Below are 19,096 nucleotides of genomic sequence, written 5' to 3' on the forward strand. Positions count from 1 at the left end.
GAGGCAGGATTTATAAACATTTGGAGAGGCATAATATGAATAGGAGTAGAGAGCATGGCTTTATCAAAGGGAGGTCATGCCTTACGAGCCTAATTGAACTTTTTGAGGATGTGACTAAACACATTGATGAAGGTAAAGCAGTAGATGTACTGTATATGGATTTATAAGGTACCCCATGCAAGGCTTATTGAGAAAGTCAGAAGGCATGGGATCCAAGGGGACCTTGCTTTGTTGATCCGGATCTGGCTTGCATACAGAAGGCAAAGAGTGATTGTAGATGGGTCATATTCTGCATGGAGGTTGGTGACTAATGGTGTGCCTTAGGGATCTGTTCTGGGACGCCTTCTCTTCGTGATTTTTATAAATGACCTGGGTGAGGAGGTGGAAGGATGGGTTAGTAAATTTGCTGATGACACAAAGGTTGCGGGTGTTGTGGGTAGCATGGAGGGCTGTCAGAGGTTACAGCGGGACATCGATAGATGCACAACTGAGCTGAGAAGTGGCAGATGGAGTTCAACCCAGATAAGTGTTAGGTGGTTCATTTTGATAGGTCAATATGATGGCAGAGTATAGTATTAATGGTAAGACACTTGGCAGTGTGGAGAATCAGAGGAATCTTGGAGTCTGAGTCCATAGGATGCTCAAAACTGCTGCCCAGGTTGACTCTGTGGTTAAGAAGGTGCATTGGCTTTCATCAACTGTGTGATTGTGTTTAAGAGCTGAGAGGTAATGTTACAGCTATATAGGAGCCTGGTCAGATCCCACGTGGACTACTGTGCTCAGTTCTGGTTGCCTTACTACAAGACGGATGTGGAAATTATAGAAAGGGTGCAGAGGAGATTTACAAGGATGTTGCCTGGATTGGGGAGAATGCCTTATGAGAAAAGGTTGAGTGAACTTGGCCTTTTCTGCTTGGAGTGGCTGAGGATGAGAGGTGACCTGATAGAGGTGTATAAGATGATGAGAGGCATTGATCATGTGGATAGTCAGAGGCTTTTTTTTCCAGGGCTGAAATGGCTAATGCGACAGGGCACATTCTTAAGGTTCTGGGAAGTAGGTACAGAGGAGATGTAAGGGCTACGTTTTTTATGCGGAGAGTGGTGAGTGTGTGGAATGGGCTGCCGGCAACGTTGGTGGAGGCGGATACAATAGGGTCTTCTAAGAGACTCCTGGAGAGGCACATGCAGCTTAGGAAAATAGAGGGCTATGGGTAACCCTACATAATTTCTAAAGTAAGTAAGTACCTGTTTGGCACAGCTTTGTGGGCCGAAGGGTCTGTATTGTGCTGTAGGTTTTCTATGTTTCTATGTTTTCTATCAGTGTTACATGTAACAAAGTACCGTGAAAACATCTAGGCGTAAATTTGAGTAGTTAGAGATTTATTTTGTTATCTTGCTACCTACAGATAAATTCTGCATAATTCTACAATAAATTTACCAGTGTTACAGTGCAGTGTAGTAGATTATGTGAAAGAAAATTGTTGTATTGCTTGTTGCAAAAATGTTGATGCTTTTTTCTTTTATAAGCAGGAAGTAATTGTTTCACAATATTGAATATCAATTTTATTTAGGAAAACGCAGGTTACAAAGGAGATGCCTCAGATTCAAAAGCTGCGGTAAGTTTTATTTACTGTGAAATTAATTAGAAGCCGAATTTGCCTAAGGTTCCATACTTGGTTCATCTGAGCCAGATTGATGTTATATTGTTGGATATATTCTCTCTAGAAACTGGGGTAGCCAAGAGGATATCCTTCATACACAATTTTTTTCTTTTTTTCCACCTGTTCTCTATCATCAATCCAATTGGAAATAGAAGTGGTCCCCGACTTGACATATGTTAACATTAAATAATAGTGATTCATTGTCCTGACACAGGACTGATAATAAAATGTGGAAAAGAATTTAGATCTTAAAGCATAGAGAAAAGGAAAGAACCTGAAAAGGCCTAGAGCAGCAGTCCAGGGCCAAGCATCTTGCTTACCTGATACTCTTGTTCATCACCCATTCCACCAAGAGTACAATACTGTGTCATTGAGTGAACGGGAAAACCTGCCAAGTATAGGGAGAAGGAATGGTTGAGGTAGGTATAGCGGTATCATTTGAGAAGCACATGAATAGGTACTGGGAGGGTTGGGGCTTGGAGGCATAGGGGTCGAACACAGGAAATTAGGACTAACTGAGTGGACACCATGGTTGGCATGGATTGGTTTGGCTGTAGGCCTTGTATCTGTGCTGTGCTGTTCTATAACTCATTCTACCACGTGTTTTATGGCAACTGATCAGATTTTTGACCATTGCACCTGAAACCGTAATCTTTGAAAATTAATGGGATAGGAGCAGCAGGAATATAGGAACACCATGACATGTACCGATTCTTCCAAATTGGACAGTCAAATTCCTAAGTCAAAATCCTGGATCTCTCTACCTGACAGCATTGTGAGAGCACTTTTACCACTGTTCTGCAACTCTTCAAGAAGGTGGCTCAAATTAATGATGGTGACTCACGTACAGCATCACAAGGGTAAAGAGTCATGGGCTGTCTCACCCCTTGAATGAATATTTTATGAAATAGTCTGAGATGCTGCATGAGAGATTCCATATAGAATAAACACATTTCTATTCTTTATGGTAAGGTCACTTGAGAACCAGACTCAGAATCAGAATCAGACTCAAGTTTATCATCATTGGCATGTGTTGTGAAATTTGTTAACAGTAGTACAATGCAATACATGATAACGTAGGAAGAAAACAAAAATAAAATAAATAAGTAAATCAAACCATGGACCTTATCAAGTTTATTCCCATTGGCATGTGTTGTGAAATTTGTTAACTTGCAATGCAATACATGATAATATAGAAAGAAAACAAAAATAAAAAAGAAGTAAATCAAATCATGGATCTTATGAACATGCAGCAGCCCTACTTGATAAAAGGTGGGAAGTTGTAAGTTGTGAGCTGATGGTTAGAATGAATTATGAGGTAAATTAACACTACTTGCAGGAGACGTTGCTTTTTTCTGCTCTTCTGTCGAATATCCACTGACATTTACAGAGTAATTGCACAAATCGAGTCTTACAGTTTTTATAGACCGTTCCACAGATTGCAAGCGCGATGTGACTACGATGATTTAGAGGTGATGAACGTGCAAGAAAATGTTCCAGTCTGGATTTTCCACTCTCTCATTAGGCAGATCCTAAAGCGCTGAATCGATCCAGCAAGAGAAAAGGAAGGGAGAAGATCCGGTACAGACTCGTGGCCGTTCCACATGGAAATGACATTGCAAGTCTGTTTGAGCAAGATCCAACTACTCTGCAGAAAAACGATTCATTTGTTCCCAGGTACTGTATGAAAATAGCAGGTTGCCTCTGCTGCTGAATTTCCTTTACCTCTCTTCTTCCACTCACCTAGTCACGTGATACATTTCAATTTCAATCGATCTTCACATTACAAAATGTCTGGAGGTTTAAAATCCTTGTCGTTTAATAACTATTTAAATTCATATCTCTAAGTCTGAATTAGTGTATATGTAGATTACGTGCTTTAGTCTGGAATGGATGCCTTTTTTAGTAAGACTTTTAATTGTGTCAATTGAATGTCCCATTTGGTAGTTTCCAAGTTGCACTAGCTCCTAAATGGTTTTGAATGAAAAAGGAATGACATTGTGCCCCAAGGTAACAATCGACATCTCTTGAGAAGTTAAAATTCAGATTTAGATTTATTTATTATGGAACCATGCATTAGAATGCGTCTTTTGTGTTAACAACCAACATGCATAAGGATGTGCTGGGGGCATTCTACAGGTCTTGCCATACTCCAGTGCCAGCACAGCATGCTGACGGTACTTGGCAGAACAACACAGAACACAGCAAACCAGAAAACAACAAATAACAAAACAACAACAGCAAAACAAGCCCCTTTCCATCCTTCCACGCTCCCTCCCTCCCACACATCTGTACTTCAACTCCAGAGCTGGCCTTCAGTCTCCAGGCTTTGGCCATAAGTGCTTTGACTTCCAGACTGCCGATCAATCTTCGGGCTTCAGTCTTCAGTTTTGTCCCCTAGACTAGGCAATGACAGGGACCCTTGAACTCTGGGCTCATTGAGTGACTGGCCCTTATTCATCATCGTGCTTTCTTGTGCCTCCTTACTCACACAGACATCTGATCTGAGGACTCTCTGAACTGGGACATCAACAGATGTCCTCTGTGACCTGTCCATGTCATTGACCTTCATCTAGAGACTTAGGCTCCAGATCTTCTTTGTCACCACGTCCACACTGCTGTACTTCGAGATGAAGTCCTTTTAAATTATCCTTTTGATAAAGAATACTGTCTCTAAATTTAGATTTCACATGTATTTGGTGTACCAGACAGGTAGTGCGTTCAGTGGTGATGCTGAACAAAGAAACTCCCTAAAATAAATTGTAAAATTAGTAAGATTTCCCTTTAATAATGCGTAGGTTGCTTTAACCTTGAATGTTGCCTGGCTCCCAGGTCACTTTCATTGCAGTTAAAAAGCACGTTAAAGCAAGTCAGAGCCCAAAAGGGATCATCCTGACAGGCATTAGCTATTAAAACTGCGGCAGTGTCAGTGTAAAATGCAGGGCAGGGGTTGCGTGCATAGCCACATCAATCCTTTACTGTCAGTGGCCAGATGCCAGAACAAGGCACAGGCTAATAACTCTGGCAGAGTATCTGTGCCCTGGCAGAGTTTTGAAGTTCTGTTTTAGAATTTTGAGACAAAGTAATTACACAAAAAGTATGTGGACCCATGTAAGCTTAGACAGGCACATACAGAGAGAAATGCATTGGTATCATTAATTGATGAACCCAATTTATTTTGTCACCCGGTTTGCTGTGTTTCACTGAGATTGAAAGACAAAGGGAATAGGCTGCCTATTATCGGTACAATTTCTATTGGTAATGCCGAGATGAGTATTGTGCACATTGATAATGTCATTAAACTGTGGTTGGTTTCACCACAGATGCCAAGACTTCATCCTGATTTTTAAACGCAGACTTCTGAGGAACTTTAAAAATCGATTAATTGAAATGTTGAAGGTGTTTTTACTGCTGCGTCAGAATATTCAGGCGTTGGTGGGAGTTCCTTTCTCATCAGACTATCCATTAGCTTCTTGGGAGGTTTTGAGTGCGGACCAGAAATGAGATGGACAATTAACCTGATCAGATGAGTTGTTGTTTTCATCTCCTTTTCTGAGATACTTATATGAAGTAGGCAGGTTTCTGTGACATACTGTATGTGGCATAACTGGGTACCTGTTTCAGTAGATCTACCAGTGGACCAGTCCGAAGCAACAGCATTGATGAAAAGAAGCCCATCTGAAGTGCAAGCAACAATTCAGTAAAGGTCACTAGCAATTGAAGTGTGACTGCTTTTGTAGTTAGGACATCACAGGATGTCAGGAACTAACAGATAATTTGTGGCAGGTCCTCTGATGCCAAATTAAATGGAAATTTGTCATAATCTTTGTCCAGACCAAATCCATAAAATATCTCTGCTATGATAACAATGTTATTCTGAGGCAATCTTTTGGTCAACTCTGAAACAAATTACTAGTGCAGTGAGTTTTAGTGCCAACGACTATGGGCCAGACTCTCTTTTGCATTTTAGAGCCTGGACCTGCACTCCTGTAATTGTCCTGTTTGAATGTCAATGCGATATTTACCTATTTCAACATAATAATCACCAGCTGGCAATCTTATGCAAAGAGACATCTCTGTGCAGAAGAGTAGGTGGAAATTACAACCAAATTTTATTATTTATCTTCAAGATTAAGAAAAATAAAACAAATCCTCAGTAGAATCACAGAATTTTCTAGTAAAGAGAAATATAATTTATCCCCTTTGTTACTCCTTAATATGCCATTACTTCCCTTTTCATATTTAAATATTCTCTCACATAAAATTACATTATCATGAATTAAGGGAATAACATCAGTAATTTTGTGGGAACATTTGGAGCTGCTAATATTATGCTACTACAATGCTTGACTCAAAAACACAATATGGTTCAAACTCTTACCAACGATGTACCAAAGTTTGTGACTGAAACAAAAGACTTCTCTCAGATCAATTATTTAGAGTATAAATTCTTATATACAGTATAATAATGCCTCCCCCTCCCCTTCCTTGGTCAATCAGCTCAATTAGTTTTATTGCCTTTTGGAGAAGGACAATCGACGTCTATCTTGTCTCACTTCCTCTGATCCTGATTCTGTATGCTGAGCCCCTACAGCCTCCCCCTTTCACAACTACTCCAAAGTCTCCTCCACTCCAGCCCCATTCACCTTCTTCAGCCTTCTCCCCTTCTTGCCCCCTTTCTCTATCCCACCCTATAATTTCTGTGAAGCAAGGAGACATTAGTAAACTATTTGGAAAACAGAATGTTAGGAAAATTGCAAACCCTGATGGTGTCTCGCCTGGTACTCTAAGGCACAGTACTGATCAGTGAAGATAGTTACCACTACCCTGCAATTATGCAGGGTCCTGGACTGTTTCAAAGGTGTTATAATCATTCCAGTTTCCAATAAAGAGAAGCTCACATGACTTAATGTTTATAGGCCAGTTGCTCTGGGTTCAGTTATTAGAAAAACCTTTGAATGTCTGATGTTGGCCTACTTTAAGTCCATTACTGATCCTCTTCTTGACACACTGCAGTTTGCTTATAGATCAAATCTCTCAGTTGAGGATGGAGTTAACTTGTGCCGTCATTACATTCTTCAACGTTTGGAATCCCCAACACCACGTATGTGAGAATCTTGTTTGTAGATTTTAGTTCCACCTTCAACATTATTGTTCTGGAGTTGTTCCACGGGCAAGTTAATCCAGCTAGTACCCTACAGTATCTGTCAGTGGGTTACAAGTTTCCTAACAGGAATGAAGCAATTCATAAGGCTGTGCTCCTATTTAACTGATCCATTCTCTCCAGAGCTGTGTTCTTTCACCCCTCCTGTCTCACTTCATACAAATGACTGTACCTCTACAGACAAATCAATCTTCCCAAGTCCAGGTTGCAGCGAGTGGCCCACTCAGCGGAGAAGTTCATTGTCTGTCAGCTGCTGACATTTGAAGACCTGTTCATCACCAGGGCAAAGAAAAGAGCTGAAAAAAAAGTGACTGCTGAGTCCACCTACCCTAGCAGTCACCTATAAGCCAAATTGCCATTGGGCAGATGCTACAAGTCCATCACCGTCAGGACTACGCGTCATCTCCTGTAGCTATCCAGCTTCTCAACAAAACTCTCACAGGTGTAATACCGTAACTGTCCCTGCACAGCATCTGTTATATAGCCTTTCCTGCTCTCCTTGTCCTGTTTAATTATCGAGTCTGTTTACATATGTCCATTTATTATGTTTGATTATTGACGTTTGCACTTGTGGCTGTTCTGCTCACGGCTGTTTGCACTATTGTCTTGTAAATCGTCTTGTCTGTTGTGGTATTGCCCTGTGTTTTACGCTTGGCACCGGACCACAATCAATTCTGGTATGTTTCACATACTGGCAATAAAGTGATTCTGATTTAGATGTGTGTGTGTGTATGTATATATGAAAACTGTACTTTTCAACTTCTACTGTTTTATTCAATATTTTAGGAATTCCTTTGTGAGATTACGGCATCTGTGCACAAACACGTGGATTCAGAGCACAAATATTCCCATTGATACCGATGAAGAGAGACCAATCAGACTTATGGTATTTATTGAATTCTGGTTTCTCTGCCTAATTTTACCATTCAAGTTTATTTTGTAATAAATGTCCAACAATGGAGTGTTCGTATTAACCTATATTTAATCTACATCTGGTCTCTTTGTGCAGATGGCCTGGTTTGATTAATTTTGTTGATTCAGATAAAAATACTGGATTTGTTAATATTTGCTTAAGTATACAATACTGTGCAAAGATCTTAGGCGCGTGCACACACACATACACACAGATAGAGAGAGCGAGCACAATGATGTATTTGTCAATGTGGGGCAGAGAGTGAGTTTGTGAATCTGGTGGGAGGAAAGGATGTTGGAATGATGAGGGTGAGACTGTGGGAGGGGTGTGGGGCAGGTGCTTGGGAGGGGGGTGGCATGGGTGCAGACACACTCAGCTCTGAGGTACCAGGCAAGGCTATTTGGTTCCAAACAATTGGTTTATTGATCATTACAGAATGTCCCTCTGATGCTTCCCACTCCCTCCTCTCTCCCATCTCCTTTTCCCAACATGATTCCCCTCCCCCTGTCCCATTCCAGCTCTCAGTCCACAACAGAGACTCATATCAGGATCAGGTTTATCATCACTCACATACGTCATGAAACTTGAAATTTTATTTGCAGCAGCAGCAGCTCTATATATGCTTAAATGTAAGATAAATTTTAGTCTATCCCATCATTCTTGTGTGTGGGGAGATTTTGTTGCAAAAGTTGAAATAATATTCTATGTCCATGGGATGTAATTATACCTAGCAAAGAGGCCTATTATTGAAAAATGTCTTGTGTTCCCTTATATTGTTCATTTCAATTTATGAGGAATTCCATGTAACAGGGTATGATTAAGTGAACCTGAATTGGCTCATTAGCGTTTACTGAATAATGATGTGATATAATACCTTGGGAGAGATTGGGACATTAGTGCTCAGTGAGAAACAAGGCCTCAGGAGCAGACGTCATCATTACTGAATTTCTAAAGCTTAGTGAAGATGAATTTCCATCACAGACTCATAGCCTGACCACCCTTTGGGAGGAGGAGGACACATCAGGTGACTTTGAAGATGCAGTAATGATAATTACCTGAAAGAAAGAAAGATCTCATAGTGGGTAACTATAGAAAGATCTCCATGTCTGTTGGGGTAAAGCAAATTAGAATCATCAACCTCAACAATACTCAGAGATGGAGCAGAAACAAAACTTTATCAACCCCTGGAGACAAGAAAAGTGCTTTGAAATTCATTAGGATGAAACCCAATACTATGTGGTTTATGGATTTACTGTTTTTTTTGTAATTTGTTCTTTTAATACCTGTTGTGGGGCTTTTTCTTCTGGGATGAAAATTGCACATTAGAAGTTTACATAAGGCCTTTAACTTTAGTTAACTAGGAGCACCAATTGAAATATCTTAAGTATACAGTTACACTTGGGTTGTATCCATTGAAAAGCTATCATAAAAATTTTGAAAATGTTGTATTTATTTGCAGCTTGGAACATGTCCCAGCAAGGAGGATAAAGAAGCTTTTGCCATCGTCTCTGTTCCAGTTTCAGAAATTCGAGACTTGGACTATGCGAATGACGCCAGCAAAATTTTAGGAACAATTGTTGAAAAACTACAGCAAGGAACCTTAAATCACAATGACCGAAGGTAATTTTGAAACTGGCTTCTTACGAGGTCTATAGATGTCTTGTTTACTTGATTGCAGGGCTGTAGCCTAGTCTTGTGAGAAAAAGGAGAAAACTCTCATAATCAGCGTTCAGATAGGGTCTGTGATGAAAGGAATGGAGCTGATGTTTTGGATCAATAACTTTTAAAATTAGTAATGGAAAACATTGGAGATGACAAAGTTTTAGCTGCAAAAGTGTGAAAGGAGACTATCAACAAGCTCTTGGAAGTAGTGGAATGCAGGGGGGGGGGGGTTGAATGATGGAAAAAATAATAACGAGCCCTATGCTCGTTATTAGCTGGATGATACCAGGGGAAAGGCTAGTTAGATGGGAGAAGATGGAATAGTGAGCAAAATTGGCTGGAATTATGGAGCTCGATCTGAGAGCCAGCTTAGCAACAAAAACATTTTGTATTTAATATCTCATTCACTAAAAACTTGAGGTATTGCAGATTAGTTCTTTAATCTAGTCTGAAAAGCTAGGGCAAGGGAGATAAGATAAATTGAATGTTTAATAATTGGCTAGCAGCAAAATAGGTCAATTTATCTACATTAACCCAGACAAAGCTAAGCATCTGTCCTAAAGTGGGATAACATGCTTTCCAATTATTTTGTCTCTCGGAGCAAACTGTTTCAGTGAGCATATTGGGGTAAGGCCAAAGTTGTATAAACGTGAAAAAAAACAATTACAGTTCAGTATGCAAATTAGGTTTTTTTTTGTCACCTGGAGCATTTTGCAAAATATTTTTATGCTAAAGTACATCTGTGCTGGATTTCACTGTTTTTCTGTGGTGATGATGATTAAGATTCCAAAATAGTTGGAATAAATTAAAATGGAGAGTAGGGAAATTAGGTACCAGCCTGTGAGAGCTGAGGAGGGAGTTGAGTGCACTATTTTAGTGAATTTTACATTAATGTTGAACATGCGGGGAAGAGCGGTAGACTGAACTCTGAATTCAGTCTTGATAACTTATCAGATGGTCTTCATTATAGATTCTGTTTATCCACTGCATGGGGTAAGCTAGAACACTACATGTTCTTTTTAAGTGCAAATGATGTTGCTGCTCACGTTCCCCTGAAGCAGGGGTTCCCAACCTGGGGCTCACAGACTCCTCGGTTAATGGTCAGGCTTCATGACTCTGGACCAGGCATGGGCAAACTATGGCCCGGGGGCCATATGCTTTTTAATCCGGCCCGCAGAACTTGATGAAATTATATTAATAAACCTCGTTAACGTTTTTTCCCCGCAATTCTGGCGTTTTCCCAATAGATGATGCACTCTATATACATTGACCTTTGTTGAGGAGCAGCGTATTACTCCACATTTGCGCTTTACTCTTTGTTCGGCTCGACCTATTTGTGTGAACAGGCGTTCAGCGTCATGAACATCAACAAAGCCAGCCACAGATCCAAGTTAACTGACCAACACCTCAGATCCATCCTGAGAATCGCCACAACAAAACTAAATCCAGACTTTGATGCGCTGGCTAAAAAGGGAGACCAACAACACTGTTCCCACTGAAATTAAAAATAAGTTTCTTCGTTGTGTTATGTAAAAAATGCATTTGAAAATATTTTTTTCAATAAGCCTTACATGTTACGTCATTTCTGTTAAGTGATGGACATGAGTAGTGCGCAGGTGCACGTATGTTCTCAAAATAAAAAATGCGTTCCAGATCAAATAACGCGCTCTGCATACTGGCGCGCTGTCACTGTTCTGTCCTTGTGCTGGTCGTTGTTGAGTTTTGGCACAGGGGACAATTGAATAAGAAGGAGCAGGACAAGTAGACCTGCATCTCCTACCGTTTTTGAAATAAAGACAGTCAGGAGGAGAGTGATGATGATAATATCTTGAAGGATAACAGAATTTTCAGTGCTTTAAAATAATATCTGTTACTATTAAAAAAAGCTGTATTTTATTCATTTAATTTTCAGTGTTTTAAAGGTCATTTCAATAAATAGCTAAATACCATGGGACTTCAAAGACAGATATTTTGTTGTAATGCATTTGTTCATTTTCAATTGAAATTAAAGCACATGTTTTCTACATATCCCATGATATTTTATTTTCTCTTATGAGGTGTATTACCAAAACACTCCGTCCATCTGCTCCTGGTCCGGCCCCCCTGTCAAATTTTAGAACCCTTTGTGGCCCACAAGTCAAAAAGTTTGCCCACTCCTGCTCTGGACTGTAACAGGTATGCAGAAATCCAGAAGGACTTCACTTTTTTTATGCCCCTTCCATTATTTAAAATGTAAAAAGTATGACTGTTGAAATCACCATTTAACAAATAATAACATTTTCATGTTGACTCTAGGCTGCTTGAGAAGTAGTTTTCCTCTTGGTTGATGAGGCAAGTGTTAGTTGGGTTATGTAGGGTCACGCTAGATCAAGTATTCCCAACCTGGAGACCATATTAACAGTAGGAGTCTATAACATAAAAAACGTTGGGAACCCCTGTGCTAGATGAATGACAGAAATGGGCATTCAATCCAACCAGAGCATGCCAGTGTTTAAGCAGCACATGATCCTCCACCCGCCTTTCATCATGTAAATTTCTCCATGGTTTTCCCAAGTTCCTTCTGTATTTTGTTACCCAGCTGCAGTAAGAAATACTCTGAAAGTGAGGTATACGGGGTGGCGGGGGTGGGGGGGGGGGCTCCAAGGGTTATGAGTCACCTGACTTATAGAAATCGGACTTTCTGCTAATTCCTCCAAATACTTTTTCAAGCTAGTAATAATAATAAAATATTTTATGGTAGTTATTACTGACTAGATATGGGAAATGTCAGGATGATTCTTCAATGAAATGAAAGAAATATAGTAAGAAGCTATGGAACAACTAGGTAGCCACAGAAAACAAAACTTCTTGACTGACGAAGGACCGTTCTCCGGAATGCAGCTCTTGCCTAACGTAGGGACTACCTGCATAGTGTTAGGTTACAGATAAGCAATGTTAGTGTTGAATGATGGGCTGGACTAAAGAGGGTTACTGGGCGACTATGCTTCTTACATTATCAGCTGTTCTCAGCTTTAACAGTTGCAGGAGGAGTTAAAACTGACCCTGCAAGAAATTTTGAAGACTGGAATCCTTTCTGCTGTTAACTCTCTCAACAGCTGAGTGAAGCCGTGAAGTAAATGGGAGAAGCTTATAGTCTGCAGTTTGTTGCATCATTTCCATGTTTGTCATAGTCTCATGCATTGGCTATGATAGTGCATATTTATTTTCTCAAGTAACAAAATGCATGCAAGCTGATTCTCAGAGCAATCACAATCCTTGTGATCTATTCTGTCTCACATTGCCGCAACACCACTTGTACTGGGGGCTAATTCACAGCTGGCAATGAACCTTACAATGAGAAGGCCTTTGGCATGTCGGATGAGTATCGGGGGGATGAAAAAATTCCCCTGAGTTCGAGGAGGGACTGCAAATGCCACATAGTGGAAGAAGTCAGAATCGAACCCAGTCTGGCTGGAGTTGTGAGACAGCTGCAGTGATGCCGTGTTGACACTGCTGTGCTTACACCACACTCGCAGACTCCAAACTTTGTGCCTCACATTCCTGCATTTTACGCTGACTTGGGGAACATCTGATCATTTGCTCCCTGTGGCCTCTAACTTGCTCCGTTTTGCCAGCCGCCATCGTCAGTGTAGAAATGCCGCCACGACGAGTATGGTGCGGGCCTGACCTCTATCTGGGTCAGGGAAGCACGGTTTCTCGCTGTCTTTGAGCTTTCTTACCTTCAATGAGTGACGATGATTTTGCATTATTATTTGTTCGTTACAGGTTTGCAATTAAATTATTGGAAGATCTTGTATTCTTTGTTGTGGATGTTCCCAACAATGGTCAGAATGTTCTGGACATCATCATGACAAAACCCAACAGAGAAAGACAAAAACTGATGCGAGAACAAAATATATTGAAGCAGGTATTTAATCGATACTATTAGTAACAATAAAATGAACTAGGTTAGACTAAACTATATTTACTGTAAAGACAACTGCTTTAATTTGATAGCATCCAAAGTAAACATGTCGAGTAAAACCGATACACTCACTTTACTCTTTTACTAATAGTCACTATGAGACTTTATTTAAGATTATTGCACAGTCATCCAATAAAGTTGCTATAATTGCTACTCGAAGTTTTCTTTATAATTTTCAGAAAGGTCACACAGCTTCCAGCTTTCCTTAATAAGAATGTAGGCCAGAATAGTTGTTACCTGTATACCTGTGAGAAAGAGATAACTCCATTGATAAGTACAATATTCTAACAATCTTTCCATTTCTTACTGCAAGCAATTTTGGCTTTGTCTCTACCATGCCTCACCAGCTGTGGTCACTTTCTCTGGAGGGGCGTTTTCAACCTTCAAGTGAACTTACAGAACTTGATTACTTCCCAGTCAGTCTCTTACAGCATTGGCTCTCAGCTCCTCCTGTTGATGTGGTTAATTTGGTACATCTCCTCATCTGGTAGTTACCCTGTTAAGGATTTGAATTGCATAGATGTATCTTTGGGTAATTTTGAAGGCCTAACTGCAAGTAACTGTCCTGTCAATAAGGATCAGTGCTTGCAGAAAAGAAATCGGTGTGACAGTTGGAATTATCCATAAATAGCCTGTCTGAGATGCTTAACAGAGACATTGAATGATACAGCAAAAATCATACCTTTGCCAACTGTTAAGTATCTGTCTATACTAATTCACATTAATTAGAACTTAGTCGTAGCTTACTGTGCCATAGAAACACAGCAAACCTACAACACAATACAGGCCCATTGGCCAACAAAGCTGTGCTGAACATGTCCTTACCTTAGAAATTACCTAGGGTTACCCATAGCACTCTAATTTTTTTTGAGTTCCATGTACCTGTCCAGGAATCTCTTAAAAGACCCTATCATATCTGCCTCCACCATTGTCGCCGGCAGCCCATTCCACGCACTCATCACTCTGCATAAAAAACTTACCTCTGACATCTCCTCTGTACCTGCTTCCAAACAGCTTAAAACTGTGCCCTTTCGTGGTAGCGATTTCAGCCCTGGGAAAAACCCTTTGACTATCCACACAATCAATGCCTGTCATCATCTTATACACCTCTGTCAGGTCACCTCACATCCTCCGTCACTCCAAAGAGAAAAGGCTGAGTTTACTCAACGTATTCTCATAAGGCATGCTCCCCAATCCAGGCAACGTCCTTGTAAATCTCCTCTGCACCCTTTTTATGGTTTCCACATCCTTCCTATAGTGAGGCGACCAGAACTGAGCACAGTACTCCAAGTGGGATCTGACCAGGGTCCTATATAGCTGCAGCATTACCTTTCGGCTCCTAAACTCAGTCCCACAATTGATGAAGGCCAATGCACCGTATGCTTTCTTAACCACAGAGTAAAGCTGCACAGCTACTTCGAGTGTCTTATGGACATGGACCCCAAGATCCCCCTTATTTTCCACACCGTCAAGAATCTTATCATTAATATTATATTCTGCCATCATACTTGACCTACGAAAATGAACCACCTCACACTTATCTGGGCTGAACTTCATCTGCCACTTCTCCACCCAGTTTTGTATCCTATCACTGTCCTGCTGTAACCTCTGACAGCCCTCCACATTACCCACAACACCCTCAACCTTTGTGTCATCAGCAACTTTACTAACCCATTCCTCCACTTCCTCGTCCAGGTCATTTATAAAAATCACGAAGAGTAAGGGTCCCAGAACAGATCCATGAAGCACACCACTGGTGACCGACCTCCATGCAGAATATGACCTGTAAACAGCCACTCTTTGCCTTCTGTGGACAAGCCAATCCTGGATCCACAAAGCAATATCCCCTTGGATCCCATGCCTCCTTACTTTCTGAATGAGCCTTGCATGGGGTACCTTGTCAAATGCCTTTCTGAAATCCATATACAATACATCTACTGCTCTTCCTTCATCAATGTGTTTAGTCACATATGATTGAAGTGCATCTTAAGTGTAGTTGAAGTACCTCCCTCCACAGCTTTCCCAGTGGCACATTCCATATTGGAGTGCCGTGGTAGCGAAGGGGGTCAGCCTAAAGCTGTTACAGTTCCTGGTGTCAGAGTTCAGAGTTCCATTTTGATGCCGTAGTAAGGAGTTTGTATGTCCTTCCTGTGAGCATGTAGTTGTTGTATGCCCATAACATTTTAATATGCCTGTAGTGGCTATACAAAGTATAAATCTGGAAAGCTCTGGGAGATTTTTTTGTTCTGCATTACTTGAATAAGTGCTGTCTCATTGGTTAACTTGGTATTGCAGTATTGAATAAGTGCTTTATAATTCTTATCTATAGATTTGAATGGAATATTCCTTACATCTGTGGTATAAAATAGCTAAAAACAAATTAGCGCCATCTTAATCTTCTTAGTTCTTTGACCTTAACTTTCTCTTCACTAGTAGACCCCTATCACTGTCTGTTCAACTTTCCTTTGTTCTGTGAACTCTTAATATAACATTGTGTGAAGCAATGATTTTTATGCCTCTTTCCTGACTTCTAAAAGAACCTTTGGTCAAAAACGCCAGAATCCAACAGGCCTGTCCCATGCTGTATCTAATTAAATAACTAAATATTGCAACCATCCTCTGGCTGAAATAATTTTTTTTGGGATCCCTTCAAAGCCTTTTACTGTTCTTTGCAAACCCTATGGCATCTAGTCTTAGACCCCTCTGCTATTTCAAATCTCTTACTATCTTTCCTTTCAGTTCGTCCTGACGAAGGGTCTCGGCCCGAAACATCGACATCGCTTCTCCCTATCAATGCTGCCTGGCCTGCTGTGTTCCACCAGCATTTTGTGTGTGTTGTTGTTTGAATTTCCAGCATCTGCAGATTTCCTTGTGTTTGATCATCCACCATTTGTTTGCATTGCAGATATTTGGAATCCTGAAAGTTCCTTTTCAAGATAAAGGGGAAGGGCCGATGTTAAGGCTGGAGGAGCTGGCTGATCAGAGGAATGCACCGTATCAATATATGTTCCGTCTCTGTTACAGAGTGCTCCGGCACTCACAGGATGACTATAGGAAAAACCAGGTATGGCACATTGAGTCTCTGTCACTGGTTCAGGCCCAAATCCGAAGCATGAGCTTAAATAGGAATCAATTTCTGTATTTGACCATTAGTGATGCAAAAGTATAAGGCGAACTCAAGGCTTCTATGAAGAATTATCACATTTTCTGGAAAGAGAGGTGAAGTCAAAAGGCAGCAGAAGCTGCTTTGTGATGATAACTGGTGCATCCACAGAGCTGGTGTCCATTGTCATTGTCACGAGGCCCTCTGGTTTAATCAGTTTTCTCATAGATATGCCAGGGAGATATTTTCATATGGGAACACAAATGGTAATTTACAAAGGAAGCAATGGGAGGTGGTTTGATTAAGCAAGGTAACACTATTTGCTCTAAAACACAAAAATAAAAACACAGGACTTAAAGATACCATGAGCTGTAGTTTCACTATTTACATCATCATCATCATCATCATTATCATGCGCCATACACTGCCAGAGCCTGGGCGACCACTTTCTTCCACTGCGATCTGTCGGCAGTCAAACCTCTTGCATCTCTGGCGGTGAGGCTGGTCCACTTCTTGATCTAGTCGATCCAGGTTGTCCTCTGTCTGCCTCGGGAGCAACTTCCTTCTACTCTGCCTTCAAGCACAGTGCGTTCCAGTGTGTCATGAGTTCTTGAAATGTGTCCAGAATAGCTAAGTTTTCCTTGGATAACAGTTTCCAGAATATTGGTTTCGTGCCAATCATTTCTAGGATGAAATTGTTGGATCTCCTTTCAATGTACGATACCCTGAGGATCTGTCTGTATGTCCACATCTCAAAAGCTGTCAACTTCTTTTCATCAGTTGCTTTTAGGGTCCATGTGTCACAGCCATATAGGGTTACTGGCCAGACGAGACTCTTGAGGAGGCATATCTTGGTGTCATTGGTCACAGGTCTATCTTTCTGGATGTTCCAGAGTTTGGTAGTGCTTGTGCGTACCATTGCTAGCCTTCGCCTTATTTCCTTGCTGCATTTGTTTGTGTCATTTAGTTCTGCACCAAGATATATAAAGGAGGACACTTGTTCAATCTTGTCATTTCCGATGTAAATGTCAGCTTGAATTGCAGTTTTGCTTATCACCATAACTTTAGTCTTTTGGCCATTTATCAGCAATCCACATTCAGCAGAAACTTTTGGAACATTATTGAGTAGTGCTTGTAGGTCTTCTTCTGTTGTGGCTAGCAGGGCCGTGTCATCTGCGTATCTCAAACTACTGATGGTTCTTCCTCCTATTTTAATGCCAGTGTTGTCTGGAGTTGCCAGTCTCATGATCATCTCAGTGCAGATGTTAAAAAGGTGTGGAGAAAGGATGCAGCCTTGGCGGACTCCTTTCCCATTGCAGAATGATTCAGTCTCGCCAGATGTGGTCCGAAGGCTGGAGGATTGCGTAGCATACCGTATTTCTAGAAGAGCCACCAGGTGTGGTGCCATACCCAGTTGAATCATTGTCGTCCACAGTTTGGTGTATTGGACACAGTCAAATGCCTTTGAGTAGTCTGTGAAGCAGATGTATGGGGGGGGTATTGACCGCTCTCATTTTCTCCATTACTAGGTGCATCTTGAAGAGCTGGTTCCTGGTGCCTTGGCCGCTCGTGAAGCCAGCCTGGTCGAGTGCAATTTCTCTATCTATGTAGTTCTTTAGTCTCTCAGAGATGATTGAGTAGAACTTTGCTGGCATGTGATATCAATGCGATTGTTCTGTAATTACTGAACTGCAGGAAGTCCCCTTTCTTGGGAATTGGAATGGAGACAGATTAGCACCAGTCTGTTGGCCATTTGCCAGTCTTCTAGGTGGTGCAGAAAATGCGGTGCAAGACGTGGGCCATTGAGGTGCTTGTTGCTTTCAATAGTTCTGCTGGTATGTTGTCTGGACCAGGTGCTTTATTCTTTTTAATCTTCTCGATTGCTCTTTCTACTTCTGACAGTAGTGGTTCAAGTTCATGTTCCAGTGTTGTCCAGTCAATGGCTTTGTCATGGTTTTCATTCTCGTGATTTTTATAGAGTTTCTTGGTGTGCTTCGAGCCAGCTTCCCTCAGATCTGCATCTTTGTCATTTTTGATTGCACCAATTCTCGGTGTGAAGGTAAGTTCTTCTACTGCAGCATCAACTATCTTGCTGTTGCCTTTGTTGGCCTCATTTTCCATGTTGGAGCAGAGGCGTTGTAGGTTTGCCTCTTTGTCAAGCCTGCAGCGTCATTGTACTTCATGCTTCAGCTCCTTATATTCTTTAATTGTTCCTTTCTGACCTTTCACCAATCTCTTCTTTTCTGCTGCGTACAGTTTTTTCATTTGTGATTCATTCTGTGCCTTTGTGCTTGTGTCGCTTTCGAATGTGTTTCTCTGCTGCTGTTGTCAATGCATCTCTTGTTGCGTTCCAAAAAGGTCTTCTGGTTCAACCTCTTCTTGTAAGTTCAGCAGGGCTTCAAACCTGTTGTAAACCTCTATGCTGAGAGAGTCTGGTATGTCTGAGAGATTGTATCTGACTGGCGGTTTTGCTTGTTTTACATACTTAACCAGGAGCTTTATCTTGGCCAACAGCAGTTGATGATCAGTATCACAGTCAGCTCTCGGATATGTCCTGCATTTCAGAATATTTGATTTCCATCTTTTGTTGATGAGGGTATAATCAATCTGGTTCCTGGTTTTACCATCAG

The 19,096-nt window shown here is 41.0% G+C and overlaps 1 protein-coding gene across 1 annotated transcript in view; it reads left to right on the plus strand.

Moving 5' to 3' along the window:
• itpr3 (inositol 1,4,5-trisphosphate receptor, type 3) overlaps positions 1 to 19,096 on the plus strand; it is a 315,156-nt gene that overhangs the window by 155,026 nt on the left and 141,034 nt on the right. Inside the window, exons 10-15 of the mRNA XM_059950461.1 lie at positions 1,571 to 1,615; positions 3,186 to 3,337; positions 7,611 to 7,710; positions 9,197 to 9,357; positions 13,165 to 13,306; positions 16,269 to 16,427. Coding sequence (XP_059806444.1) covers positions 1,571 to 1,615; positions 3,186 to 3,337; positions 7,611 to 7,710; positions 9,197 to 9,357; positions 13,165 to 13,306; positions 16,269 to 16,427 — 759 coding nt within the window. The remainder of the gene's footprint in view (positions 1 to 1,570; positions 1,616 to 3,185; positions 3,338 to 7,610; positions 7,711 to 9,196; positions 9,358 to 13,164; positions 13,307 to 16,268; positions 16,428 to 19,096) is intronic.

The sequence above is a fragment of the Hypanus sabinus genome, chromosome 25 (genome assembly GCF_030144855.1).
Source record: "Hypanus sabinus isolate sHypSab1 chromosome 25, sHypSab1.hap1, whole genome shotgun sequence".
Classification (NCBI taxonomy): Eukaryota; Metazoa; Chordata; class Chondrichthyes; order Myliobatiformes; family Dasyatidae; genus Hypanus; species Hypanus sabinus.